Source organism: Tiliqua scincoides, chromosome 1, assembly GCF_035046505.1.
Source record: "Tiliqua scincoides isolate rTilSci1 chromosome 1, rTilSci1.hap2, whole genome shotgun sequence".
In the NCBI taxonomy this organism is placed as follows: domain Eukaryota; kingdom Metazoa; phylum Chordata; class Lepidosauria; order Squamata; family Scincidae; genus Tiliqua; species Tiliqua scincoides.
In genome coordinates, this window is record NC_089821.1 from 149,164,630 (window position 1) to 149,192,601 (window position 27,972).

General features: G+C 44.3%; 1 protein-coding gene across 1 annotated transcript; it reads left to right on the top strand.

Moving 5' to 3' along the window:
- The first annotated feature begins 369 nt into the window (after positions 1-369).
- Positions 370-27,055, top strand: NAPB (NSF attachment protein beta). The gene is made up of 11 exons (XM_066639129.1): positions 370-476; positions 7,286-7,365; positions 14,474-14,590; positions 17,110-17,156; positions 17,316-17,393; positions 20,699-20,754; positions 21,583-21,667; positions 22,913-23,017; positions 25,080-25,148; positions 26,462-26,512; positions 26,951-27,055. The coding sequence occupies exons 1-11, from the start codon at positions 370-372 to the stop codon at positions 27,053-27,055; spliced, it is 900 nt and encodes a 299-aa protein (XP_066495226.1).
- Positions 27,056-27,972: the final 917 nt, after the last annotated feature.

The window sequence follows — 27,972 nt, forward strand, 5'->3', positions numbered from 1 at the left end:
AGCCTGATTCCCCCTTGCCCCTTTCTGAGAACTGTAGCTACAATCCTCTCCACACTTTCCTGGGTGTAAGCCCCATTGACTCTAATGGGACCTACTTCTGAGTAGAGAGGCAGAGGCTGGGGCTCTGAGGCTGCCATCCTCGCCACACTTTCCTGGGAGGAAGCCCCATAGACTCTAACGGGACTTCCTTCTGCGTAGGCAGCCTCGGCTGGGGCTCTGTGTCACCGGGGCGAGAGATGCGACCCGGGCTTCTCACGGGGGAGGCGAAGAGCCGGCGCTGCGAGCATCAGCATCAGCGGCAGGAGGAGGAGCTGCAGGGCGGCCTCGGCGCTTCTGCAGACGCCGCTCCGTCCAGCAGGCACCGCCGCGATGGACGCAGCCGCCGCGGGCAACAAGGAGCGGGAGGCTGTGCAGCTCCTGGCCGAGGCGGAGAAGAGAGTGAAGTCCTCGCATTCCTTCCTCAGGGGGCTCTTCGGGTGAGCGGGCGAGGGGGGCAGCGGGGCGAGGACCGCGCTCCTGGGGCCTCCGGGGGGCCTCCTCCCCGCGCAGTCCGCACCCGTCTGCACTGGGCCCCGGCCGGGCCGGGCAGGGGCAGCAGGAGAGGGGGGCAAGGCGCACTGGGAGCCCCATCCTATGCATGCCTACTCGGAAGCAAGTCCCATTACAGTCAATGGGGCTTCCTCCCAGGAAAGTGTGGACAGGGTGGCAACCTCCGAGCCCCAGCCTATGCCTCTCTACTCAGAAGTCCCATTAGAATCACTGGGGCTTCCTCCCAGGAAAGTGTGGAGAGGATGGCAGCCTCAGAGCCCCAGCCTATGCCTGTCTACTCAGAAGTAAGCCCCGTTAGAGTCAGTGGGGCTTACTCCCAGGAAAGTGTGGAGAGGGTGGCAGCCTCTGTCTCCTGGTGGTAGGTGCCACAGAATACCATAGAAGGCAGCAACTCTCCTGGAGTCAACTTCTCCCTGCAAGACTAACAGCACAATCCTAGGCGTGTCTACTCAGAAGTAGGTCCTGTTGAGTTCAATGGGGATTACTCCCCAGGAAGTGTGTATAGCAGCGATTTAGTCACTGAGTTATGGCACACTGCTGTGCCGAAGGCCTGCCACAGGAGATTGGAGGAGGACAGTTAGGAGATTTGAGCCCCTTACCAGCAGCATGGTGTGCCTTGTCAATGGACAAAAAACTGATGGTGTGCCTTGACTATTTTAGTGCCATGAGATGAAAAAAGATTGAAAATTGCTGGGGTATAGGATTGCAGCCTAAGGGCCCAATCCTATCCAACTTTCCATCTCCGGTGTAGCCACAATGCAGCCCTGTGGTAAGGGAACACATGTTCCCATACCTTGAGAAGGCCCCAGAGACTACCCCTCCACCACAGGATGCAGTGCACACCCTACTGGCGCAACTGCACCGTCACTGGAAAATTGGATAGGATTGGGCCCTAAGCTGTTTGTTGTGGCACATGCTTTTGTGGACTAGAGCCCACTTCCTCAGATGTGCAAAGTGTTATCCTTGGATGGCAGAGGGTAGCAAGTGTTATCCTTGGGTCACACGTGCATACGTACATGTGCATGCGCAGGTTCTGAAGAAAAAATGTATAATAATAAAACATATACCCTGTTCTACTGCCAAAGGGCACTCAAAGGCAGTGGAAAGCCAGAAGGACCAGTAGACTTCTTATTTTTCTGTGAAGCAAATGGAGGAGGACAGTAGCACAAAACCAGTCTGGATATTTGTTTACAAATCTCAAAGGCCTCCAAGTTATGGCCATGTTCCAGAGAGATAGCCAAGTTAGGGCCCAATCCTATCCAACTTTCCAGCACTGGTGCAGCTGCAGTGCAGCCCCGACATAAAGGAACACATGTTCCCATACCTTGATGAGGCCTCTGTGACTGCCTTCCCACCACAGAACATAGTGTACTCCCCATTGGCACAGCTGCACCGGCACTGGAAAATTGGATAGGATTGGGCCCTTAGCCTGTTGCAGGAAAACTCAAGACTGAATCTTGAGGCACCTTAAAAACTTAATGGGTGTTGTGTGGTCCCAGCTGTTGTGGGTCAAAGCTCACTTTGTGAAATGCAATGAAGCCTCATCTTCTGCTAATGTATGTATGCATACATAGGCATGAACAAAAAACAGGTTCTTTTGTTTTTGTAAATGGTGGGGTCACAATACATGTGTCAGTCTTTAAGATGCCACAGACTCTGTATTGTTTGTGCTGCAAGCAGCAGACAAAAAACCTCTGGGATTTGTTTTTAATGTGTTACTGTGGCTGTAGAGGGAGACTAATATGCTTTTAAACACAAATATTTGGTTTCAGTACACGCAAGGGGTAGGTATATAAGGGCGCAATCCTAACCAACTTTGCAGCACTGGCATAGCTGTGCCAGTGGGGCATGTGCTGCATCCTGCAGTTGGGGGGGCAGTCACAGAGGCCTCCTTAAGGTAAGGCAATATTTGTTCCCTTACCTCAGAGTTGCATTGTCCTTATGTCAGTGCTGGAAAATTGGTTTAGGATTGTGACCTAAGAGAAGTTTCCTCAGCAAGCAATGAGGTGCCCTTTTTGAGAATGGGTCACTACTCTTGTCTTGTGTAAAGTCTGAGCCTTGCACAGAAATACCAGTGACATATTGGACTTCTTGCATTTGGTGTCCTTTGGGCCTCATTGTATACGATGTTTCTGAGTACCTTTGTGTGTCTTGTTCATCCATTTATCTATTTTTCCAGCAGCTCAAACTGGTGTACAACCAAGAAAACAATCCCAAATAAAAATGATTTGTATTCATAAGTAGGTGTGGACGTTCACATTGTGGGACTGTGAACCATGAAAGTTTATACCACAATACTGTATAGTCTTTAAGGTGCTGCAAGCCTTTTTTGCTGCAACAAACGAAGCAACTGCCTTGCTGGATTTCATCAATAATTTCAGTGTATGTCAATTTGAGAATGTAGGAATATGTTTGTGTGCCATCTTTGACATTGAGTGACCTGGTCTCTGCTTACAGCAACTCCACAGTTGAAAATGGGGCCGGATGGGATGGGGGGGGGGGAAATGTATGTGTTTGACCTCTCTCCTTACCTCTTTTCTACCTACTTGTCTTAGGCCTAGCTCTCTCAAACAGTAGCTGATATGGTTAGTCAGTGTCTGTACTGCATCATTTCAGATTTCAGGTGGGGGCTTTCATGCCCTTATATAATATGCCCAGCCATCACATAGATAACCAGGGCGAATGGGGTGTAGTCAAAGAAGAGGATTCAATTATGTGAGCCCCACCTACAGTCTAAAATAGTCCAGACATAGGCTTGTCAACTCAGCTACCATTTGTGAGCAGTAAGCTCACAGTAGAAGTAGTAATGAGAAATGTCTAGTTATTCTCTAATCTTGGTTCTTTTAGCTTCTGATTTCTACAATTAAATACTGTATTGGCAAACCTTGCAGAAATTCTCTTCAGATTACCAGTTAATTAGCTATCCTGTAACTGATCCCACTAATCTGTTAATTCAGATGTATTTGATTTTGTCCTTTTAAAAGATTAGATCCTCCACTGGTGTCGGGATAGGTCATGAAAACCCTTACAGTGTAATGCATGCTTGTTTGGGAAAACATTTAAATGCATTTGTCATCAACAGTGAAATGAACTGCATGGAGTTGCATTCGTTCTCAAATGCCCATTGATTCAAGCCTATGGAGGAGGCTTGATGCTTTTATTGAAATCAGTAAGAATTAAAAATTTTAGTCTGGTTGGATATTGTCCCATTACTGGTATTTTGGGAACAGTTTTCTAGATTTTGTAAATATTTCAACACTGTTCTTGCTGTAGTAATGACTTCAGCTTATTAGTTGTCCTGCCCATAAACCTTGCAGTTGGATCTTAAATGCTGATTCCAGCATATCTGTTAGTGATCCCCAAATGGCATCCTTGTAGTGGCAGCATAGTAGGTGAAAGACATTTTTATTTAAACACCTTTTGGTGGTATGGGATGGAATACAATAATTGGTACGGTTATCAGCCCCCATTCGCCAGATTTGGGATTGGGATAAATGTGAAACCAATAAATATTCAAATAAATAGAGTCCTCTCTGGTGTCCTCATCCTGGTGTATTTTGTTCTATTTCATCTTGGAGATCTCCCACTAGATAAGCAGCAAGAGATCTATGTCATTTCCTTAAAAGCAACTTCCAGTGTGTGTATGCAAATTAGATCAGAGCCCTGGTGATGTGATGATAGGGGTTTAGTCCTTCTCCATGTGGCATTGTCGCAATCTAAATTATCCCTTCCCTCAAGTTGTTTGTTTGCCCACTAGGGAAATTATACAGGTAAAACTCTCGGACATAGCCCTTCTGTTTCCGCCTGTGCTGTAACTAAATCCGGAACAGAGAAACATTGATAGAGGTGTGTGGGTATGATAGTTCCTCCTGGTCCCTGGGAATTGATGTCAGAATCCCATGTTGGGCTCTGACTTTCAAAGTGAAGGGGTAGAAGGAGCTACAATTTCACTCTGATACAGGTAGATGGTAAAGTTGCCAATTCACAGAAGCTACCCTTCTGTTTATCTGCAGACTCTTATTATTAATTAGTTAATTGAGAGCCAGCCTACATAAGGCACTAAAAGCATCATTGTGCTTCTGACCTCTTTAAACAGCAGCAGGGACAAGCCAGATTTTGACTGTGACCCAGAAGCTACTGCTTGCCCCAGTAAGGAAGCTGGATACATAAGAACATAGGAAGCCATCCTGTGCTCAGTTGAACCCCTGCTCCATCTAACTCAATATTATCAATTGCTAGTAGTGCCAATGGCACTTCCCCTTCAGGGGCAAATAGCATTTCCAAGAAAGGAGGTTTTTTGGTATGTTTTGTCAAGACCATGGCGTGGGAAAAGAAGTTTAGCATCATGTTTCGTTTGACCCTTAGTTAACAAACATAATAATTGGCATCAATATAGCAGTTTTTATGAGCTACCCAATGATATAGCCTCGCAACTGAGGCACCATTCCTTATCAGTGAGTGCTGTCAGATGCCTTACAGAAAGCTGATTTGGAGGACAGGATTAATGATTGGGATTAATTCTGTGCTTTCTTGCTTCTGCATCCACGTGATACCTACTTAGTCTGCTGGGTTTGTAAATAAAGGGTACAATCTAGCCAAAGCATAGTACTTTTAAGTTCCATTGTTAACTTTCTGAATGCATTCCAGTCAAAGATACTGCAAGTCTCTAGTGCTCTTTCCTCCCAAGAAAACTTAAATGTTGTTCTGAACTTCTTGTTTGGGGGAACATGTAATAGTGATAGAAGATATCCATATCTCTTCAAAATATATATTTTTTTGGCATTCACCCTGCCATGATTTGTTTATTTTAAAAAATTCAATGAGTTGACTTTTATTTTCATGGGTTGTGGAGCCAGTAATTCCCCTCCCTTTTTAGCCATATTTATTCTTGGATTTAGAAAGTTACCAGTCAAATCTGTAATGCCTTGGTGAATCTCCATTTCAGGGTAACTGGGTTAATAGCAAATGGTGTAAGTATAGTATTCAGTTTAATTATTATAATACTTATAAGTTGAAATAAAATTAGAAAAAATAAGATATCTATACAATACCTTAAATAAAAACATATTGGTTATGCTTCTCTTGGTTCTATTAGTGAATGTAAGCAGAACAATGAGATATATGTTTGAATCAGCCTAATCACCAGTATCTTCTAGTTCAGGGGTGTCAGACATAAGGCCCGGGGGCAGGATGCGGCCCGCAGAAGCTTTTTATCTGGTTCTCAGCTCCTGAGCAGTGCTAACTGCTGAAAGGGCAGCCCACATGAAAACTGGGCTCTCCCATAACTTGAAATTTGATCAAGATTTGCATATTTTCTCTTTTGTCATTTGCAGCTAATGAGTTCCTAAGTGAGAAAAAGCACTTATTTTTGTTATGACCTATTTAATAACATCACTTCCTGCCTAATGACATCACTTCTGGCCCTCAGCAGGCGTCATGAATGATATTCAACCCACTGTATGAGTTTGACACCCCTGTTCTAGTTCTTTTTGTAGGAACCTGCCTTATGTTAAATTAGATTAGACCATTGGTCCATTCTAGGTCAATATTGTCATATTGCAATATTGTCAGTGCAGACTGGCAGTGGCTTTTTATAGTTTCAGGAAGGAACTTTTCTCTGTTCTACCTGGTGATTGGGCCTGGGACCTTGTACATGCATGTGTTCTACCACTGAGCCGCAGCCCTTCCTCTAATTCGTCCAGTGACAGCATTATATGCTGGTCTCTATTCCAAATAATACCCTCTTTGTCAGATTACAATTCAGTGTTCAATGTTGAGGACTAAATGCTTGGAATGGTTATTTTCCAACATACCTTGCTTTTGGGCTTTCTGGGACATCTGACTCAGTGTTGCTGGGGTCTGGACTGCATAGTCCATGAGTCTGATTCAGCGAAGCAATCTGTATGATCTGACTGCCATAACTTATATTACTCTTCCAGCTGAACAGCAAACAATGCCTGGTTCTTGTCCTGAACAAATGTAATGGGCTTTATGAAGATTCTCTTGATACCACCATCGCTTCCATGTTGTCTACAACAGATCTGTAGTGTGACTTGGATCTGGTTGGCTTCTATGTATACATGCTGTCATGTATAAGAACAAACTCTGGAAAATTGCCCTTGATTTTTGATGAGCAACACCTGAACTGCTAGTTAGATTTGAGTGTCTCTGGCGTTCTGGTGAGCAGGAACACTCAGCAGCACTTGCATCATTTCTCAGGTATCTCATTTGTGCTGTGATTTAAGAAGGTAAGAAGTGAGTCTCTTCTAACAGTACAGAAGATTTTTGCTCTTTCTCACCTTCATGGTTTCCTAGCACAAACAAACTGTCTTCCTCTCTCCCAAGCTTTTTGAGAACTCAGGGGAGAGTGGAGAGGGAGTGACAAACACAGATAAAACGAAGCTAATGTTGATGGATCTTTGCTCAGTGCAAGCAATTAATAAGAAGGAAGTTATGGAATAAGCCAATGTTTGGGGTGATTGGAGTATGCATTAGTGGAAATGTCTGGAGTTTCTCCAGCTTTGTCAAGCAGAGTCTTTCCATGATGAACAAAATTCCAGTTTCTCAAGGTACATCCTCCTTAATGGGAATAACCACTGTGGACTCATGGTTCTGTTGTATAACATGAACCACTTTTATAATGGCAACAGGCTGGAGGGTACTGTGCATTCGGTCGCTCTTACTTTTGTAGATTTATCATTAGGTTCTAACTCCTTGTCTCTTTCTCTTTTTATAGAGGAAATACAAAGTTAGAAGAAGCATGTGAAATGTATACCAGGGCAGCAAATATGTTCAAGATAGCAAAGAACTGGAGTGGTATGTATGCAAATGTCTGTTTCCCTTGTAGAATGAGATGGCAGGTATGTGTGTGTGTAGGTCTCCTTTTGAACTTGCTGACCCCTTTACAGCTGACGTTCAAGGTCATTATCACAAATCAGCATTCCTTAATTATACTTGCAAACAGTGACAAGGTGTGTTATAGCTCCATTCAATTTGTCTGATATCCCAGACTATAGGCTGCTTGCACTGAATGTTAGATTCCACTAATATTTGCATGCTGTCTGTTGTTGATGATTCAACAGTCCATGACTATTTAATTGCTAAGAATTGTGGGGCTAGGGGATTGAGGGGGCTCAGGGGGTAAACGGGCAGTACCTAGCAATTTCTTCCTCTCTCTCTCTTCTCCCCCCCCCCCCTATTTCCACTGGTTGGACTGTGGAAAAAAAAATGATAGTCTTCACTGCCACCACCCAGGAAGTGAAAATTTATCTTATGAAAACCTTGCCCCTGGTTAGCAACAAGCCCCCTCATTTGAAAGGCGAACAGAATGATACTAGGGTAGTCGAGAAGCATAACAACCTGCTTTCTCTAGTACAGCAGTTCCCAGACTCTTCTGAGGGGGTTGGAACCACTGTGAGTTGTTGCAGAGGTGGGGTGGGAGCAGGGGGGTGGCCCCAACGGCGCTGCAGGGATTGCACTACTGCAGGGACCCAGGGGCATTTTACAATACCTGGGGGCGTCCTGAAGCTTCCTGGAGACTTCCGTAGGCTTGCAGCCCCCTCTGCATCCCTCCGCACAGCTATACAGAGTTCCGATCTGCTATCGGAGTTCACTTCCAGTTTGTGATTGCAGTGCAACTGCATGGAGGGTCATGGAGGGGACTGTGATCCTCCGGGACCCTACAGGATGCCCCCATGTATCGTAAAATGCCCCTGGGTTCCTGTGGCACCCCTGCGGTTATATATATAACCTCTACCTCCATTTCATATATATACACACACACACACACTGCTCAAAACAATAAAGGGAACACTTAAACAACACAATGTCACTCCAAGTCAATCACACTTCTGTGAAATCAAACTGTCCACCTAGGAAGCCACACCGATTGACAATCAAGTTCACATGCTGTTGCACAAATGGAGTAGACAACAGGTGGAAATCATAGGCAAGTAACAAGACACCCCCAATAAAGGAGTGGTTCTGCAGGTGGTGACCACAGACCACTTCGCAGTCCGTATGCTTTCTGGCTGATGTTTGGGTGACCTTTGAATGCTGGTGGTGCTGTCACTCTAGTGGTAGCATGAGGCAGAGTCTGCAACCCACACAAGTGGCTCAGGTAGTGCAGCTCATCCAGGATGGCACATCAATACAAGCTGTGGCAAGAAAGTTTGCTGTGTCTGTCGGTGTGGTGTCCAGAGCATGGAGGCGCTACCAGGAGACAGGCCAGTACACCAGGAGACGTGGAGGAGGCCGTAGGAGGGCAACAACCCAGCATCAGGACCGCTACCTCCACCTTCGTGCCAGGAGGAACAGGAGGAGCACTGCCAGAGCCCTGCAAAATGACCTCCAGCAGGCCACAAATATGCATGTGTCTGCTCAATCGGTCAGAAACAGACTCCATGAGGGTGGTATGAGGGCCCGACGTCCACAGGTGGGGGTTGTGCTGACAGCCCGACACCGTGCAGGACGTTTGGCATTTGCCAGAGAACACCAAGATTGGCAACCTCGCCACTGGCGCCCTGTGCTCTTCACAGATGAAAGCAGGTTCACACTGAGCACATGTGACAGACGTGACAGAGTCTGGAGACGCCAGGGAGAACGTTCTGCTGCCTGCAACATCCTCCAGCATGACTGGTTTGGCAGTGGGTCAGTAATGGTGTGGGGTGGCATTTCTTTGGGGGGCCGTACAGCCCTCCATGTGCTCGCCAGAGGTAGCCTGACTGCCATTAGGTACCGAGATGAGATCCTCAGACACCTTGTGAGACCATATGCTGGCACGGTTGGCCCTGGGTTCCTCCTAATGCAAGACAATGCTAGACCTCATGTGGCTGGAGTGTATCAGCAGTTCCTGCAAGATGAAGGCATTGATGCTATGGACTGCCCCGCCCGTTCCGCAGACCTGAATCCAATTGAGCAGATCAGGGACATCATGTCTTGCTCCATCCACCAGCGCCACGTTGCACCACAGACTGTCCAGGAGTTGGCGGATGCTTTAGTCCAGGTCTGGGAGGCGATCCCTCAGGAGACTATCCGCCACCTCATCAGGAGCATGCCCAGGCGTTGTAGGGAGGTCATACAGACACATGGAGGCCACACACACTACTGAGCCTCATTTTGACTTGCTGTATGGACATTACATCGAAGTTGGATCAGCCTGTAGTGTGTTTTTCCACTTCAATTTTGAGTATGACACCAAACCCAGACCTCCATGGGTTAATAAATGTGATTTCCATTGATGATTGTTGTGTGATTTTGTTGTCAGCACATTCAACTATGTCAGGAACAAAGCATTTAATAGGAAGATTTCGTTCATTCAGATCTCAGATGTGTTGTTTAAGTGTTCCCTTTATTGTTTTGAGCAGCTTATATATATATATATATATATATATATATATATATATATATATATATATATATATATGCAGATTTGCTGCATGGGTAACAGCATATCCTCCATACCTTCAGCAGTTTACCGGTTATAAGTCTTCGCTCGATTGGCGTAGAGCGTGACGCCAGGGGCTGCTTCCGACGGTGGGAGAGATCATTGCACCTCATTGGGCAGCTACTGCCCGCCTTAAGCTGGGCAGTCCCCAGCCAGTAAGGTGTTGCCTCACCACGGTCCGTTAACCTCATGGGTTGCATGGGGTTTAGGGTGAAAACCGACAAGCGGATCGACAACTCTGCACCATGCAACAGAAAACAGAAAACTCCTGCCCTAAAACTGGGCACCTGGAACATAAGGACAATGACACCTGGCTTCTCTGATGACCTGCAAGAAATAGACGATGCACGCAAAACAGCTGTCATCGACATGGAGCTGAGCAGACTGCAGATGGACATCGTCGCCCTTCAAGAGACAAGGCTGTCAGATTCCGGATCTGTCAAGGAGAGAAATTTCTCATTTTTCTGGCAGGGAAAACCACCAAACGAAACCAGGGAACATGGCATTGGCTTTGCGGTCAGAAATACCCTGCTGGAATCCATCATCCCACCTACTGTGGGAAGTGAAAGAATTTTGTCCCTGCAGCTCCAGTCATCAGCAGGACCTGTCACTCTCATCAGTGCTTATGCACCGACTCTGTCGTCTCCAGCAGAAGCCAAAGACAAATTCTACGATGACCTGGCCACCACTATCAAGAAGATCCCTGTAAAAGAGCTATTGTTCATCCTCGGTGATTTCAATGCTAGAGTTGGTGCTGATAACAGTTCGTGGCCCACTTGCTTAGGTCAGTTCGGCACTGGGAAGATGAACGAAAATGGCCAACGCCTGCTAGAGTTTTGCTCTCATCACGGTCTCTGTGTCAGCAACACATTCTTCAACACGAAGCCCCAACATAGAGTCTCTTGGAGACACCCAAGGTCAAAGCACTGGCACCAGCTCGACCTGATTCTCTCCAGACGCTCCAGCCTTCCCAGCATCAAGATCACACGCAGTTATCACGGTGCTGCCTGCGACACTGACCACTCCCTGGTGTGCAGCAGAGTGAAACTGCAAGCAAAGCGACTGTATCACACGAAAAAGGAAGGAAGACCTCGCATTGATACCAGCAAGATCCGGGATCAGAGAAAAGTGGAGGAATTTGCACAAGCACTTGAGGAATCTCTTCCAGGCCCGGCCGATGCAAACGCATCCAACAGATGGGAACATTTCAAGAATACCGTTTACAACACCGCCTTGTCCATATTCGGCAAGAGGACCAACAAGACGGCAGACTGGTTTGAAGCCCACTCTGAGGAGTTGACACCAGTCATTGAGGAAAAGAGGAGAGCTCAAGCAGCATACAAGGCCTGTCCCAGTGAGCGCAACCTGCAGGTCCTCTGAGCTGCTCGCAGCAAAGTCTAGCAGGCTGCCAGGAGATGTGCTAACGACTACTGGCTCCAGCTCTGTTCCCAGATACAGATAGCAGCTAACACCGGCAACATCAAGGGGATGTATGATGGTATCAAGCAGGCCCTATGTCCAACACAGAAGAAAATTGCACCTCTGAAGTCTGCAGCAGGCGAGGTCATCCAGGATTGGGCGCAGCAGATGGAACGCTGGGTGCAGCACTACTCTGAGCTATATTCCAGAGAAAATGCAGTGACCGAGGAAGCACTGAACAACATCGAGTGCCTGCCTGTGTTGGAGGAGCTTGACAGTGAACCAACCCTAGAAGAACTTCACGTAGCCCTGGACTCCCTTGCCTTTGGCAAGGCACCTGGAAAAGACAGCATCCCTGCTGAAGTCCTAAAGTGCTGCAAAGAGATCATCGTCACTGAGCTGCATGAAATCCTCTGTCTCTGCTGGAGAGAAGGTGGAGTACCTCAAGACATGAGGGATGCAAACATCATCACGCTGTACAAGAACAAAGGTGACAGGGGTGACTGCAACAACTACCGTGGCATCTCTCTCCTTAGCATTGTAGGAAAGTTGTTTGCCCGAGTTGCACTAAAGAGGCTCCAGGTACTTGCAGAGAGTGTCTATCCAGAATCGCAGTGCGGATTCCGAGCCAACAGGTCCACCACTGATATGGTATTCTCCCTTAGACAACTGCAGGAGAAATGCAGGGAACAACGACAGCCACTCTTTATAGCCTTCATAGATCTCACGAAGGCTTTCGACCTGGTCAGCAGGGACAGCCTCTTCAAGATTCTCCCCAAGATCGGATGTCCACCCAGGCTCCTCAGCATCATCAGATCCTTCCACAAGGACATGAAGGGCACTGTTGTCTTTGATGGCTCCACATCAGACCCCTTTGACATCCGAAGTGGCGTGAAGCAGGGCTGTGTTCTTGCACCAACCTTGTTTGGGATTTTCTTTGCTGTCATGCTGAAGCAGGCCTTTGGAACTGCAACAGAAGGCATCTATCTCCGGACCAGATCTGACGGAAAGCTCTTCAACCTCTCCAGACTGAGAGCAAAGTCCAAAGTCCAGCTGAAATGTCTGCGTGACTTCCTCTTTGCCGACGATGCAGCTGTCACTGCCCACTCTGCCAAAGATCTCCAGCAGCTCATGGATCGTTTTAGCAAGGCCTGCCAAGATTTTGGACTGACGATCAGCTTAAAGAAAACACAGGTCATGGTTCAGGATGTGGACTCAGCTCCCTGCATTACAATCTCTGCACATGAACTGGAGGTTGTCCATGACTTTGTGTACCTTGGCTCAACGATCTCCGACACTCTTTCTCTCGATACCGAGCTAAACAAACGCGTCGGTAAAGCAGCTACCATGTTTTCCAGACTCACAAAGAGAGTCTGGTCCAACAAGTAGCTGACGGAACATACCAAGATCCAGGTCTACAGAGCTTGCGTCCTGAGTACACTTCTGTACTGCAGCGAGTCATGGACTCTCCGCTCACAACAGGAGAGGAAACTGAACGCTTTCCACATGCGCTGCCTCCGACGCATTCTCGGCATCACCTGGCAGGACAAAGTTCCTAACAACACAGTCCTGGAACGTGCTGGAATCCCTAGCATGTATGCACTGCTGAAACAGAGACGCCTGCGTTGGCTCGGTCATGTTGTGAGAATGGATGATGGCCGGATCCCAAAGGATCTCCTCTATGGAGAACTCGTGCAAGGAAAGCGCCCTACAGGTAGACCACAGCTGCGATACAAGGGCATCTGCAAGAGGGATCTGAAGGCCTTAGGAATGGACCTCAACAAGTGGGAAACCCTGGCCTCTGAGCGGCCTGCTTGGAGGCAGGCTGTGCAGCATGGCCTTTCCCAGTTTGAAGAGACACTTGGCCAACAATCTGAGGCAAAGAGGCAAAGAAGGAAGGCCCATAGCCAGGGAGACAGACCAGGGACAGACTGCACTTGCTCCCAGTGTGGAAGGGATTGTCACTCCCGGATTGGCCTTTTCAGCCACACTAGACGCTGTGCCAGATTATATATATATAATCATAGGATAATTATTTCAAACGTTAATGTTTAATTCAGCTCTGAGAGGGAAAGACACACCTATTCATTTCACTTAAGCAAATAGTGTTCCTGACCTCCCATTTAAGCTCAATGTGTTTTATATGCCACCCGTAAATAAATCCTTCTACCTGGTTGTCCAGCTTCCATTTTTATCTTAGGTTTTTATATTTGACAGTGTTTCTTCTCTGTCTGTGTGGGGGAAGAGAAAGAGAGATAGAGACTAGCACTACCAGTAGGAAACTGAAAAACATTGGCAGCCAGAAGGTGAAAAGTGGAAATCACACCAATGTACTGCAAAGCAATTCACAGTTCTATAAGAAGGAAGCCTGTGGGATATTACTGGACTGCATTTTGTCTGTTTGCTTTGTAAGGTACTGACTGGTCTAAGAATGTAAGAGGATGTTTGCCCTATTTGGAGGAGATGCAGTAAGAAAAGTAGGAGTAGCTATACTGTGAAAACAAGATAGTGTGTACAGTATTTGCAGGTGCGCTGGTGACAATTATTTCAAGATAACAGTTGCAACTCTATAGGTGTGAGAACATCTTTCATTCTGCAGCTACTTCTGTGGTGCTTATTTCAGACCGTTTGAAAATTTGTAGAGCTTTAGAAATAACTGTTTTCTTAGACCAGCCATTTTCAACCACTGTGCCGTGGCACACTGGTGTGCCATGAATGGTGCCCAGGTGTGCTGCGGGAATTTGGGAGAGGGTCATTTATCAATAGGACCATTAGGGGATATGAGCCCCCATTGACAGCACAGTGTGCCTTGTCAATTGTCAAAAAGCTGATGGTGTGCCTTGACTATTTTAGTGCCATGCCAGTGAGCCGCGAGAGGAAAAAGGTTGAAAATCACTGTCTTAGATGTTAGAGCAAATACAAATTGTTTCAATGTAAACCTGAAAGCTGTTGTGCGTAAAGCGAATTGCTGTGTTGGAAAGCCTGCTATTCTTCTGACATTCAAATGAATGTCTCCATTGCCCTGACAGTAATGAAATCGTGGGACTGTTTCTTTCCTAGCTGCAGGAAATGCATTTTGTCAGGCAGCCAGACTCCACATGCAACTACAGAGTAAACATGACTCGGCAACTTGTTTTGTGGATGCGGGGAATGCTTACAAAAAGGCAGATCCACAAGGTAAGATGTGGTGTGCGTAGTGTGTCTGTCTGGACTTGTGTACTCTTGTTAAGCAAAGTATTTGGGTAAATAACCGCACACCAGAATCTACTAAAACCTATAAAAAGTTGTAGAACTGAGATTTTATAATCATAGGTGATTAAAGAAAACTAACTCTCATGAAAAGAATGTAATTATTTGTATAAGCATGAATGACAACAGCACAAAAGAGTACAGTGAAGAGTTGTGGACTAGGACCAGGAGATATGAGTTCAAATCTTTCCATTGCCACCATGAAGCTCACAGTGTTACCTTGGGCCAGTTACTTTTTCTTGGCCCACCCTACTGGATTGTGGTAGGGAGGATAGCCATGCTTATCTTTCTGAGCTTAAGCCACTTCTGCCCAATGTTGCATATATGCAACAGGGACCAAATGTGTACACTTGTGGGCCGGGCAAAAATGGGTTAAAAGTTTTTGTTTTTAATCCTGAGATTAAAGATCTGTGGGCGAACCTTGTAATAAATGTAGCTTTGGGACCTAATCATACAATTGCTTGCATCCAGTGGCTCGCTGGCAGTGATGGGATTTGAATGGGCTGAGAAGACACATTAAAAACCTTCAGGAACACTAAAAATGTTTGAGTATATTTTGTTAGTATGAATAATGAAAAGTAAGCACTTCTAAAAAGCCTCTTCATTTAAAGAACAGTAAAAAACAATACTTTATCTAAAGTACTGTTTAAATTCAGAGTGAATTTTTTCCCCTAACACTACATCTTCCTGAACTTATGAGTATTTGCCTGAAAGTTTCCTGTTACTGCCATTTCACAGCGTTTTAAAAGTTTAGAAAACCTGAACCAGGTGGATACAATCTGAGAACATGCTTTTAAATTGTTTGGTTGGGCTGTTGTTGACTAGATCAAGTAGTATCATTGGAGTTGGAGCTGTAGTTCAGTGGTACAGTTTTGCATGCAGATGGTCTCAGTTCAGTCTCTGGAATTTCCAGGTGGAACTAAGAAAGACCCTAGCCTAGTCTGATAGCCTGGAGAGCTGCTACCAGTCACTTAGAGCAATGGTTCTCAAACTTTTAGCACCAGAATCCACTTTTTAGAATGAGCATCTTTCAGGACCCACTGGAAGTGATGTCATGACCAGAAGTGACATCATTAAGCAGGAAAATTTTTAACAATTCTGGATTGCAGTCCTACCCACACTTACCCAGGAGTAAGTCCCATTTACTATCATCGTTAAAAGAACATATATATTGTAGCCTGTTAAAAGTACAGATGTGTAACATTTCCCCAAATGCAGTCACATACCATCGAAACATCAAGTCTAATATATTAAAAATAGAATATTGAAATGAATAGGGTCCCACCTGAAATTGGCTCGCAACCCACCTAGTGGGTCCTGACCCACAGTTTGAGAAACACTGACTTAGATAATATTGACCTAAATGTACCAATGGTCTTGTCTTGGTATAAGGCAGCTTTCGGTGTTCATTATTGCTGTAGGATAATAATGTCAGGAATAATGTAAAACTCTTTGGGGGATTATGTTATGTCATATAGAGAAAGTACATTGTTACAGTAATACCTCACAACATGGAAATCCAGTCTGGAAAGTCAAGCGCTGTGTGATGCAGCTCTTTAGCTTTTCAACAGTGGACTTGGAGGCAGAAAACCAGCACTGATTGACCCTGTGCTTCCCAGGATGCACTGCTCCCAATGGCTAGAATATTTATCCATAATGCCAGGAGGACCAAAAGTGCTGTAATGAAGCAGCACTAAAAGAAACAACATTATAGGAGGTATTACTGTACATAGAAATGAATTTCTCATTTTTGCTGAAGCATGATTGAATTGATTCACTCACGAGTAGCCTTACTATTAAACCCCCAAAGTCTACTTGCCTGCAAACAACTGACAGCCCAATCCTGAGCTGCTCAGCACATGGGGCTGCTGTGGTGCCGAAAATGGCTACTGCGGCTTCCTGCGCACTCCAGGCAACCTCCTCCTCCTCCAGAGCAGCAAGTATGGGGGGCTCCACTTGCACAGCTTGTTTCTGACTTAAGTAAAACTTGGGTAAGGGTGTCTAGAACTGAACAAAAAATTACAAAAATTGGGAGGTACCTGTATGCTTATGTAGAACTCCATGTGTCTCTATGTATGTCAATGGAGGCAGGAGCTCTGTATATAGATCCCTTTGGTTGTGTTGAACAACCCTGTATGTTGAGGTATGTGGAGAAACTCTTGAAGATGTGGGAACTTCCATAGGTACAGCAAAGCATCTGTTCCTGGAAATGGTTCCTGGAGAGGGATAATGGTATGGTATTGTATGGTACCATGTTATGGTACACATACACCATGCATATGGTGGAGAATGAAGAAATTTTTGTCTTGCATTAGCAGAGTAAAAGAGTGGCTGAGAAGTTGACTATTGAATGATGATATTAGCAACCACCGTTCATTGTACTAACAATATTTGGATGACTCAGCTGATTTTATTCATTATTTCCCCCTCAAATGCATACGGTACAGAGGCTATCAACTGCTTAAATGCTGCCATCGATATTTACACAGACATGGTAAGAATTCCTAGGTGTTCACATTGGGATCTCAGAGTGTGTGGTGTGGGTGTGATCTTGCAGATTGGTGCCAGCTCTTTAATTTGGTTGTTTTTGTATTCAGTGTTTGCACTAAATTGCAAAGAAAAGAATACTCACCTCAAATTCTTTTCCTTCCAGGGTCGATTTACTATTGCAGCCAAGCATCATATTACCACAGCTGAGATTTATGAGTCTGAGTTGGTAGATATTGAAAAGGTAAGCTAATTCAGTTGTTTGAGTCATTCTTCCCTGTAGGATATATTAAAATGTATATGAAGAGCTTGGAAAGATTTAAACTTCTTTCTGAGTAAAGAGTACTTGGTTTTCTTATAGCTGAGGTCGCTACTTGAAATTATTGTAAACTACCGATTGTGACAAAAACTTCCCCTTTTGCAGGATTGTAGATATCAGCTGTACCTTTGATTTCAGAAGGGAAACCATCTTGAAAAATGTACAGACTCCTATATGGCAGGTGGTCATGTACAAATGGCAGCTTTCTTGTTTTCATATTTTAACCTTTCCATCTCTTATATGAGAATGCATATTGTATCATGTCATTTTGGTGCAGAGGAATCAGTTTGTAAATATTAGTGCACCCTGAATAAAAAGGAAGTATTTGTTTATTTATTGTATTTATTTATATTTATATTGTATTTATAATGGATTTAGGGTGCAATCCTAATCTCCAGGTTAGGCCGGCGCAAGTCACTTGCACCGACTCGGGGGTGTTGCAAATGTGCTATAAGGAACGTTTGCGTCGACTTAAGAGGTGGGGAGGTCAGTGCAAGGAGTTGTGCTGGCCTCCCTGTGCCAAATTCAGGCCTGGCACGGTAAGATTGTGTCAACCAAGCTCTGGAGTCTGGGGGGGGGGGCATGGGGAGGGCAGGGAGTAGGTGGGAGGGAGGTGTACCAGGGCAGGGGGAGGATGGGCAGTGGGTTTCCTGGGGGCGGGCGGGTGGGGAGCAGGAGGAGGGGTCGGGACCCGGTGGTTATGCCAGATCCTAGCCCCATTTTCTGGGCACTGCGGAGCAGCTCCAGGCCGCTCTGCTCTGCTCAGATCTTCACCACCTCAGGAGGTGGCGCAGATCTGAGATCCGAGTCTACCCCTTGCCCCTGGCTGATCCACAGTCGGCCCCAAACTTGTGCTGGTTACAACGTAGGCCCGTTGGCCTGCCTGTTCCAGCGCAAGTTAGGATTCAGCTGTTAGTCCATTATAGGCGCAATCCTAACTGCTTATGTCAATGCTTTCCAGCACGGACATAAGGGCAATGCAGCTCTGAGGGAAGGGAACAAATATTCCCTTACTTTGAGGAGGCCTCCGTGAGTGACACCCAACTGCAGGATGCAGCACGTGTCCCATTGGCACCGCTATGCCAGTGCTGGAAAGCACTGACATAAGGGGTTAGGATTGCACCCTATATGACACAAGGCAAAGGCAGCTTATGGAAGTTCCTGCATTTTCCTCTCCACTGCTGTCTCCTGTGCTTCCAAAAGGCCACTCCTAAGCATAAGGGGATCCTTAAGAACAAGGTGGTATATGGTTGTGTGAGATTCAAGAAGGAGGGCTGAATCTGCTGAAAGGGCACCTTGTGAAAGCAGCTGTCCTTGGCTCTTGGGAGGGATAGCAAGAAAGAAAGGGAAGAGCCATTTGTGGAATTGGAAGAACTTTGGATAGCTGAGGGTAGTGGAACTGGAGTATCAAAGGGCACGGACAGGGATATACTGAAATATCAGAGTGGAGAGAGAAGGGAGGTCAAGGCCACGGAGGACTGTAAAAATAAAGATGAGGCACTTGTGCTGGATCTGAAAGCAAATAGAAAGCCAGAGTAGGGATATTTATATTTATGTAATTAGTTTAATGTAATACGCATTATTTCTACACAGAGAGAGAGAGAGATCAGCTACATGATATACAACTATCTTTAAATATCTGGGAAAAAATTATACAGTTATCATAAATAACTTTAATGATAGGATAATCTTTTTTAGTAAAGTTATTAAAAGTGCCTTCCAAATGCGGCCACACCGTGGATTTTCATAAGAGCATTATGATGGTGGCTGCTTTTCTTTTTCTATGTTTTTGCTTTTCCTAGCATGGAGTTTGCCTTTTTTCGCTGCCACTTGCACACTGAATTGATGCCTCCATTGAGTCATCCATCATCGCATATTGTCAAGAACTCAAGAACAGCCCAATCCTAACCAATTTTCCAGCGCCAATGCAGTCATGCTAACAGGGTGCATGCTGCATCCTGCGGTGGGCAGTCACGGAGGCCTCCTCAAACTAACTGAACATTTGGCATGGCAGCTGCGTGAGTGCTGGAACATTGGTTAGGTTTGGGCTTTTAGGCGCTACCTGTTCAGATGCCATCATTGTACACATAATGGATTTTTGTCAGATGAGAAATGCAGGCACATGTTTGAGCATCTCTTCATGCATTACAAATGCAAGTTTTCTGTCAATTTGCAGATCTTTATTTGACACATGTTTAGGATACATGGAGGAAGAATTAGGCCCAAATCCGAACCCACTTTCTAGCACTGGCATAGCTGTGTCAATAGGACGGGTGCTGCATCCTGCAGTTGGGGGGCACTCACAGAGGCTTCCTCAGGTTAAGGGGATGTTTGTTTCCTGACCTTGGAGCTGCATTGCCCTTATGTCAGTGCTGGAAAGTGGATTAGGACTGCGCCCTTAGTGTCTGAAACAGCTCTGAGTTGTAAGGCCTATGGTCACCTACCAGAACAAGTGCTGCCGCCGCCAATTTGTCAGGAAGTTCAATGCTTTTTCTTGTAGGTACATGCTTCAGGAAGACAAGTTTCAATCAGGCATGTACCCAGACTATACACGTATTTTGGAATTCAGACCTTAGTTTCTAGAGTAGAAACTCTAGATTCTAAAATATACACAATTGCTGTTATCCACACATAAATAAGAAAGCTCTTTGACATGTGAAAGCTCAATGTAGTTTCTCATCATGTTCCTCATGTTGGCAACCTTCAGTCTCGAAAGACTATGGTATTGCGCTCTGAAAGGTGGTTCTGGAACAGCGTCTAGTGTGGCTGAAAAGGCCGATTCGGGAGTGACAGTCCCTTCCACACCGGGAGCAAGTGCAGTCTGACCCTGGTCTGTCTCCCTGGCTATGGGCCTTCCTTCTTTGCCTCAGTCTGTTGGCCAAGTGTCTCTTCAAACTGGGAAAGGCCATGCTGCACAGCCTGCCTCCAAGCGGGCCGCTCAGAGGCCAGGGTTTCCCACCTGTTGAGGTCTATTCCTAAGGCCTTCAGATCCCTCTTGCAGATGTCCTTGTATCGCAGCTGTGGTCTACCTGTAGGGCGCTTTCCTTGCACGAGTTCACCATAGAGAAGATCCTTTGGGATCCGGCCAATGTAGTTTATGAGAAGCCAAATTGTAGTCTTGCACTTAATACAGTATTTAGCATGGAAAATTTCATTTGTGCAATCTGTTCTCAAAATAACAAGCCTGAATGTGTCATCTTGAAATAGAAATGTGTTTCGTTCTTGTATAGGCTATTGCACATTATGAACAAGCAGCAGATTATTACAAAGGTGAAGAATCCAACAGGCAAGTTTTTACGGATTATTGTTTAATGCTGAAAATATAAAAATTGTTTCATTCTGTTTTTTGTTTTGTTTTTTTAATTCTGGCCCTGTAAAATGGAATTCTTATCTTTCTCAGGGTGTAGAACCGCTTAATAGAACATCCACATCTTAAATGGGCTCTCTTGCATTATCATTCCCCTAGATTAGTGCTTCCCAAAGTGTGGGTCATGAGCCCAAGTAAGTGGGTCATGATCTGGGCCCTGCCTTTGCACTGGTTTGGTTCCAAATAAAAGCCATTCTCGACAAACCCATTACTTACCAAGGCCTCTCCCGGTCTGGTGTCCCACTCTACATGCATCAGAATGGCTCTCGGAAGCCTCCTTAAGCCACTTACTGTTTGTTTCCGAAAACTGGAAGTCGCTTATGGATGCTTCTGCAGGCCGATCCGAGGCCTGCAGAGGCCTGTAGAGTGAGTTGCCAGGTTGGGAGAGGCCTCCAGCACCATCAGGAGTGTCACAGCCCACCACAGAGGATGAAGTGGGTCATGGCGCTGTAAAGTTTGGAACCCCTGCCCTAGATCATGTGTCATTTTCAGTATCAAAATGCAAGACTCAGTTCTTTCCAAGTGATGACAATTTATGTTTGTTAAGGTTATGGAGAGTGACTGAACCATTCCTGCTTTTATTTGTATGGGATGGAAGAGTGCTCAGCATGTTATTTGAATGAATGGTAGTTTGGTACATTCAAATATTGTGTCGTAGATTCTTTCTCCAGGAGAGCTTTCATGTAATGGTATGCTAAACTTTTGCTAATCCTTTATTTTTGTGTTGTTCAATTTTCCACCTTCTAGTTCTGCTAACAAATGCCTGCTGAAAGTAGCTGGATATGCTGCTCAGTTAGAGCAATATCAGAAGGCGGTTGAAATCTTTGAACAGGTGGGAATGCAACTTCCAATTTCAAAAAAGAGGGAGTATAAATAACAGGCAGATAATCCAAAATTAGCTGAAATGCTGCTTATTTGTTACTGCCTAACATGGAGCAATAGTTGTGGGGATGCCTTCGATTCCAAGCCAATCATGCAAGTTTGATTTTGATGGCATGCATCATTTCAGGCAAGTAGCAATAAGAAACATCTGCTCTTGCTGGCTTAATTCTTCAGCCGGACTTCAGAAATTTGACAAGTCTCAGGCAAGACTACTACCTTCAGAGAGTAGCTTATCGCTCAAGGTTGTTCAGGAGGTAGATCCTGACTGCTAGTTATCTTTGCCATAACCAATTTTGTCTCAGTACATCCAATGCAGGATTTTATAGTGAAGCTACTTTTCAAATCTCAAGATATAAGCATCTTTAAGAAATGCTTTAGTATTGAGTTTCTAAAATAATCAGTACCATGTTATGTGGAGATGCCAAGGTCTTTTTTTGGACATTTCAGTTAGTTCAGAGTTGAGAAAATAATTCAGATGTGCATGAGAAGAAAACACTTTGCTCAAGGGATGTTTCCCATCCCTTCCTCTGCACTGCAGTCCTCTCACACTTCAGCCTCCTTTGCTTGTGGAATTGGGGGGAGGGGATCTTTGGAAATGAGGCAGAGTCATCTTCTTTAGGCACAGTTCCACTCACAGGACGTGTCTCTCCCCCATTTCAGTGGATATCTTGCGCCCACACAGCTCCCTATGCCTCATCCAACATAGTCCCTGATCCTCAGGAGCAGTTTTTCATGGGATTTGGGCTGTAGTGGGAAGGAGGAAGTGGAAAGATTCCTTATGGTGCAATCCTAACCAACTTTCCAGCAGTGAGGTAAGCAGCTCCGCGGTAAGGGAACAAACATTCCCTTACCTTGACTGCCACCCAACTGCAGGATGCAGCACATGCCCCATTGGCATAGCTATGTCAGTGCTGGAAAGCTGGTGAGGATTTGGGCCTTAGAGAAACACTGTTAACACAAGTTTGGGTACAACCCTTAGTGCTATCTGTGGTAGCAAAATGTGTTATGAAATTGCGAATTTATTTTGAATTTCAAAAATTTGGGGATGTTAATGAAGATAGGAAGTTGAGTATGTGGACAGTAGGTAGTTGCTAGCGGATAGGCTTGAGTTTCAAATGTAAGGACAGGAAATCACTGGGAACTTATTGCAATAATAACGTGCTTTGCATTCCTGTCTTGACTTGTTTTTCTGTAGGTTGGAACAAGCACTATGGATAATCCATTGCTCAAGCACAGTGCAAAAGATTATTTCTTTAAAGCTGCTCTGTGTCACTTTATAGTTGATGAGTTGAATGCTAAGGTCAGTACAACCCACTGGGTTTACCACCGTTTTACATGTTGCACCCTAGTTTTTATGGTGTACAGACTCCTATGATTAATGTTAAACTGTTAACATCTCCTCTTATTGCCACTCTTTCTATGAAGGAAATGATCACTGCACTATTTTTATGTGTAAGACTGTTTGCTGGGCTTTGCCTATTTTTCAGACCTGAATTTCTTTTCTATGCTTTCCTTGGAGTAAAAATATTAGTGTTTATACAAGAGGAAGCTAGCTCAACTCAACTCAACAAACCTTTATTAGGCATAGGTATTTGATAAAGTCCCTGAACAGATACCATACCAAGAATGGAGACCTAAGCAATACACAGATATATTATTTAAAAAACAGAAAACAGCCAATTACTTTACAGTAATTACAGGAGGGAGCTAGCTCTTATTTTTTATTTAAACCTTCATTTGCTATGGAACTCTGCTGGCCAGGATTGGTGTCTAACATCAGTCCTGTATGCTGCAAATATTGAGTCATATTTTCAGATTCCTTTATAAATCATGCTTGATCTAGGGACACACAAATGCCATAAATAGCAAATATTAATGCCTACCTTTCCTTATACCGAACCTCCCTTCTAATTCTAAATTTGTTTCCTCAAATATATATATAAAAATAAAAACAGGCTTGAATACTATAATCAGGAATGGGAAAGTGTCAGATGGAGAGGCTACTTTTTTCCTTTTTTTCATTGTGCCACTCAAAACCGTTCATCCCCCAGCCTGTTCCCCCAGGAAAGATACAAGGGCTCAAGAAACTTTCCTTCCACAGGAAAAAAAGCAACTGGGAAGAAGGTGATGTGTGGATAAATGGAAAGAAAGGAACGGGTTAAATAGCCCCCCCCCCCGGTCATTCTTCCAGTAAACTGGGAGCGTTCTACAACTTTGAGAGAGAGAGAGAAAGAGAGAGAGAGAATCCATTCTGTACTACCTAATTTGTCCCTGACATACCCCAGCTTCTCAACTGATAAAAAGATGCATGTGTGTACACCCACGGGCATCTTCCCTTTCCTACTCAGAGCCTGTGTTGAGAACAATGACATTATATGAGCATTAAACACCATAAACAAGCATTTTTCAGACTGGAAGTGGGTTATTCTTACTCCTGACTACCTAACAAACAACTGGTTTGTCTCTCACCATGAAGATAACAATGTTGTTTTTTTAAAATTATGATTTAAGGAAGCATGTCGCTACTCTTTGGTGTCTCTTCCCTTAGTCTCTGTATCCTCAAATGTTCCTGTTTACTCCAGTGACCTGGAGAACAGCTGAAACTTTTAAATAAAGAAGGGCTGTTCATACAGGGAAGTCACTGAGGGAACAAATAGCATTTGGATTTCTGGGAAATATTATTGCAATCTGGAGACCAAAGTCTCAGTTATTGTAGGACTGGCTGAAGTTTACTGCTTTTTTTTCTTGTCATTACTACAATAATAGATATTAACAGACAATTAATAGAATTAATAATATTAATGTTAATAGAATTAATAGACAAAACAATAATAGATATTGTTTTCAGTGAAACATTTTTCCTTTTGAAATGATTTAATAAAAAATACAAAGAAAAATTTTCACATCTGAAATGATTTCAAAACGATATCAACAAGGATCTAATTTCCTGAAATTCGAAATTTGTAGAAAAGTATTTTCCTGAATACGGCTTTCTCTCATTCTAACAACTTCTTCGTTGTAGCAATACAGCAAATCCTCACAAAACAATCTTTCACATCTGGAACATTTGGGTCTTCCCATACCCATGCAACCAATGCAAATCCTTGTAGTCATCAGCATATAGTAAATCAGTGTTTGGTTCAGTGATAAAAACAACATGATCCTAAAAATAACATTTTACAGATTATCAAATTTATACCGTCTTTAACATGAAGATTCATAAAACCTCTTGCCAATAATCTTGCAATCTAGGACATTTCCCAGCCTGTGTGCGCACAAGGGGCACTTGGGATACATAACATTGTTGGATCAAATATGCTTGATTAAAAATAGTAAACTGAAACACTGCTTCTTGTTTTCAGCTTGCTCTTGAGAAGTATGAAGAAATGTTTCCCGCATTCACAGATTCACGGGAGTGTAAACTATTGAAAGTAAGTGAAATTGTATGAACTAATATGCTGAAAAGAGAAATGAACTCTTGTACTACTGCACCCATCTTCCCCTGAGGCAATTTGCCTCATGAATAGGCTGCCCCTGGCTCTTATGAGTGCCCCAAACTGTTACTAAAGGTTAGAAGAAGGGAAGGGAGTTCACTACTGCCTGTGTTTCCTCTCTTCTTTGCTTGCTGCTGCTTTGAGACATGCACCAGATAGCCTTCTCCTCTGCCCTAAAACTCCTTAAGGGCACAATCCTAAGCAGGTCTGCTCAGAAGTAAGTCCTATTTTGTTCAATGGGGCTTACTCTCAGGAAAGTATGGTTAGGATTGCAGCCTAAGTTTCTTACAAGCAGCACCCCAAATGGTGTACCCATTTCCTTTGCCATCCCCCTCCCAGACTCATACTTGCAAGTTCCCAATCAGGCTATGAAATCTGGGTAGCCAGTCCACTGCTCCTACCACAATTTGTCCCTTGACTTGCTCCCCCCTTCACTCTCTTCCCCCATCATGGAACTGGTGCCTCCATCCTGGTGTCTCCTGTCCCTAAGCATACCTTTGTCTCTACTAATATGAGATCACCAGCTACAGTGCAGGTGCATAATCCAGCACCAAGGTTTCAAATTTGGTTGCCTTAAACACTGTAGAACAGGGGTGCCCAAACCCTGGCCCTGGGGCCACTTGCGACCCTCAAGGTCTCTCAGTGCGGCCCTCAGGAAGCCCCCAGTCTCCAGTGAGCCTCTGGCCCTCCAGAGATTTGTTGGAGCCCACAGTGGCCCAACACAACTGCTCTTAGCATGAGGGCGACTGTTTGACCTCTCATGTGAGCTGTGGGATGAGGGCTTCCTCCACTGCTTGTTGTTTCACGTCTGCGATGCAGTAGTGGCAGCAAAGGAAAGGCCAGCCTTGCTTTGTGCAAGGCCTTTTATAGGCCATGAGCTATTGCAAGACCATTCATTCATTCATATAAGTTCATCTAATATATTCATTTATGTAAACTTATGTAAATTTATTCAAATTTTAAATGTAAATTAATCCCCCCCCCGGCTCCCAACACAGTGTCACAAAGACAGTGTGGCCCTCCTGCCAAAAACTTTGGACACCCCTGCTGTAGAAAAAAGATATTATAATATTGCTGGTTGTTGCTTGTTGAGGAGTTAATTGGCAATTAATTGTTCGGTGGTTTCAAAAATGTCTTCAAGTAGTAAAACATCTTTTTCAGTTTTGCAAAACACAGAAAATTCACCTTTATTTCTAGCAATAGTATACTTTTTAGATCTTCTGTGTAATCCTTTAATGTCATTCTTCTAGAAATTACTGGAAGCTCATGAGGAACAAAACTGTGAAGCATACACTGAAGCAGTAAGTAGACTTTTGTTCTTTGTACGCAGGGTCATGATAGGCCTGAGGTTTTAAAACAACAAAAAAATTGCCATTCCTGCCCTTGAGTATTCTTTTCCCCAGCACTCCCTACTACAACTGATGTGATAGTTCAGCACACTCAGAGAAAGAGAGTAACTATTAGATTATCTAAGAAGAGTCTAGCAGTGCAGCTGCTGGTCTTCATCTCCCAGCTCTTGTGTAGCACAGCAGCAGAAGCAGGATTATCTCTTATGCTTGCATTGGCAGCAGGACAAATTTCAGGGTGTCATAATCCAGAGGTGGAGATGATAGTTATCTGGTGGTGGTTTCTGGAGGTGCAATAACCACATCTTCTTAAAAGGATGACTTGAATGCAAGATGTGAAGTCTGTGCTTGTCCGTTTGTTTTCTAATCAAAGATGTTAACTCCTCCAACTAGGTTAAAGAGTTTGATTCAATATCTCGCTTGGATCAGTGGCTTACAACCATGTTGCTGCGCATTAAAAAATCAATTCAAGGAGAGAATGATGGAGACCTGAAGTGAATTGTCAGAGCAGATTTGTGGCATGTGAGTTGTCTGTTGAAGTGCTCTGTGTTGTGGCCAAGGACCATTATGGGATACTTGATCAATGCTTCTAGCTAAAATGACTAGTGTGGTGTTTAGTATCCTGTTGTGCTAATTCTGTGTAACTATGGACATGAATTCTATATTTTTAAGTCTTTAGTTTTTGGGGGTTTTTTCCCCCCTTTTCAAGGTGAGACATGTGGCCCGGTCCTATGTATATTTACTTGCAAGGAAGTCCCACTGAATTTTAGTGGGACTTCCTCCTATGTTACTATGCACGAGTAACATACACAAGATTTCAGACTTACAATGCAATCTCATACATATCTACTCAGAAGTAAGCCTCATTTGAATTCAGTGAGACTTATTCCCAGGTAATTGTCTAAGATTGCAGACTAAATTATGTAAATCCAGTTCGCTGATGTGAATTGCCAGCCATTTTTGCTGATCCCAAATATGTGGTGATTTAAGTGACCATTGGCCATCTAAACTTTATTTGGATCCTTCATGATACCGTAAAAATATCAGTTACATTAATATATAGCAGAGTGCACCTTTTCTGTGTATTCTGAGATATAAAAATGTGTGTCTTTTAAGGGTAATTGATGTTACCGCAAAGGAAACTTAATATGGCTGAGTCACAATAGAAAATTGAAAAGACCTGCAACAGTAACTAAAATGCAACCTCCCTTTAAAGATGTACGTGAGCCTCATCTGGCTCAAAAAAGAAGAGTATAGACCAGGGGTGTCAAACTCGTTTCATACAGAGGGCCGAAGTTAGCACTCAGGACTCCAGCTGAGGGCCGGAAGTGATGTCATTAAGCAGAAAGTGACATCATTAAGCAGCTAATGGTCAGAAATCAGACCCTGTTCTCATATAGAAACTCATTAACTGC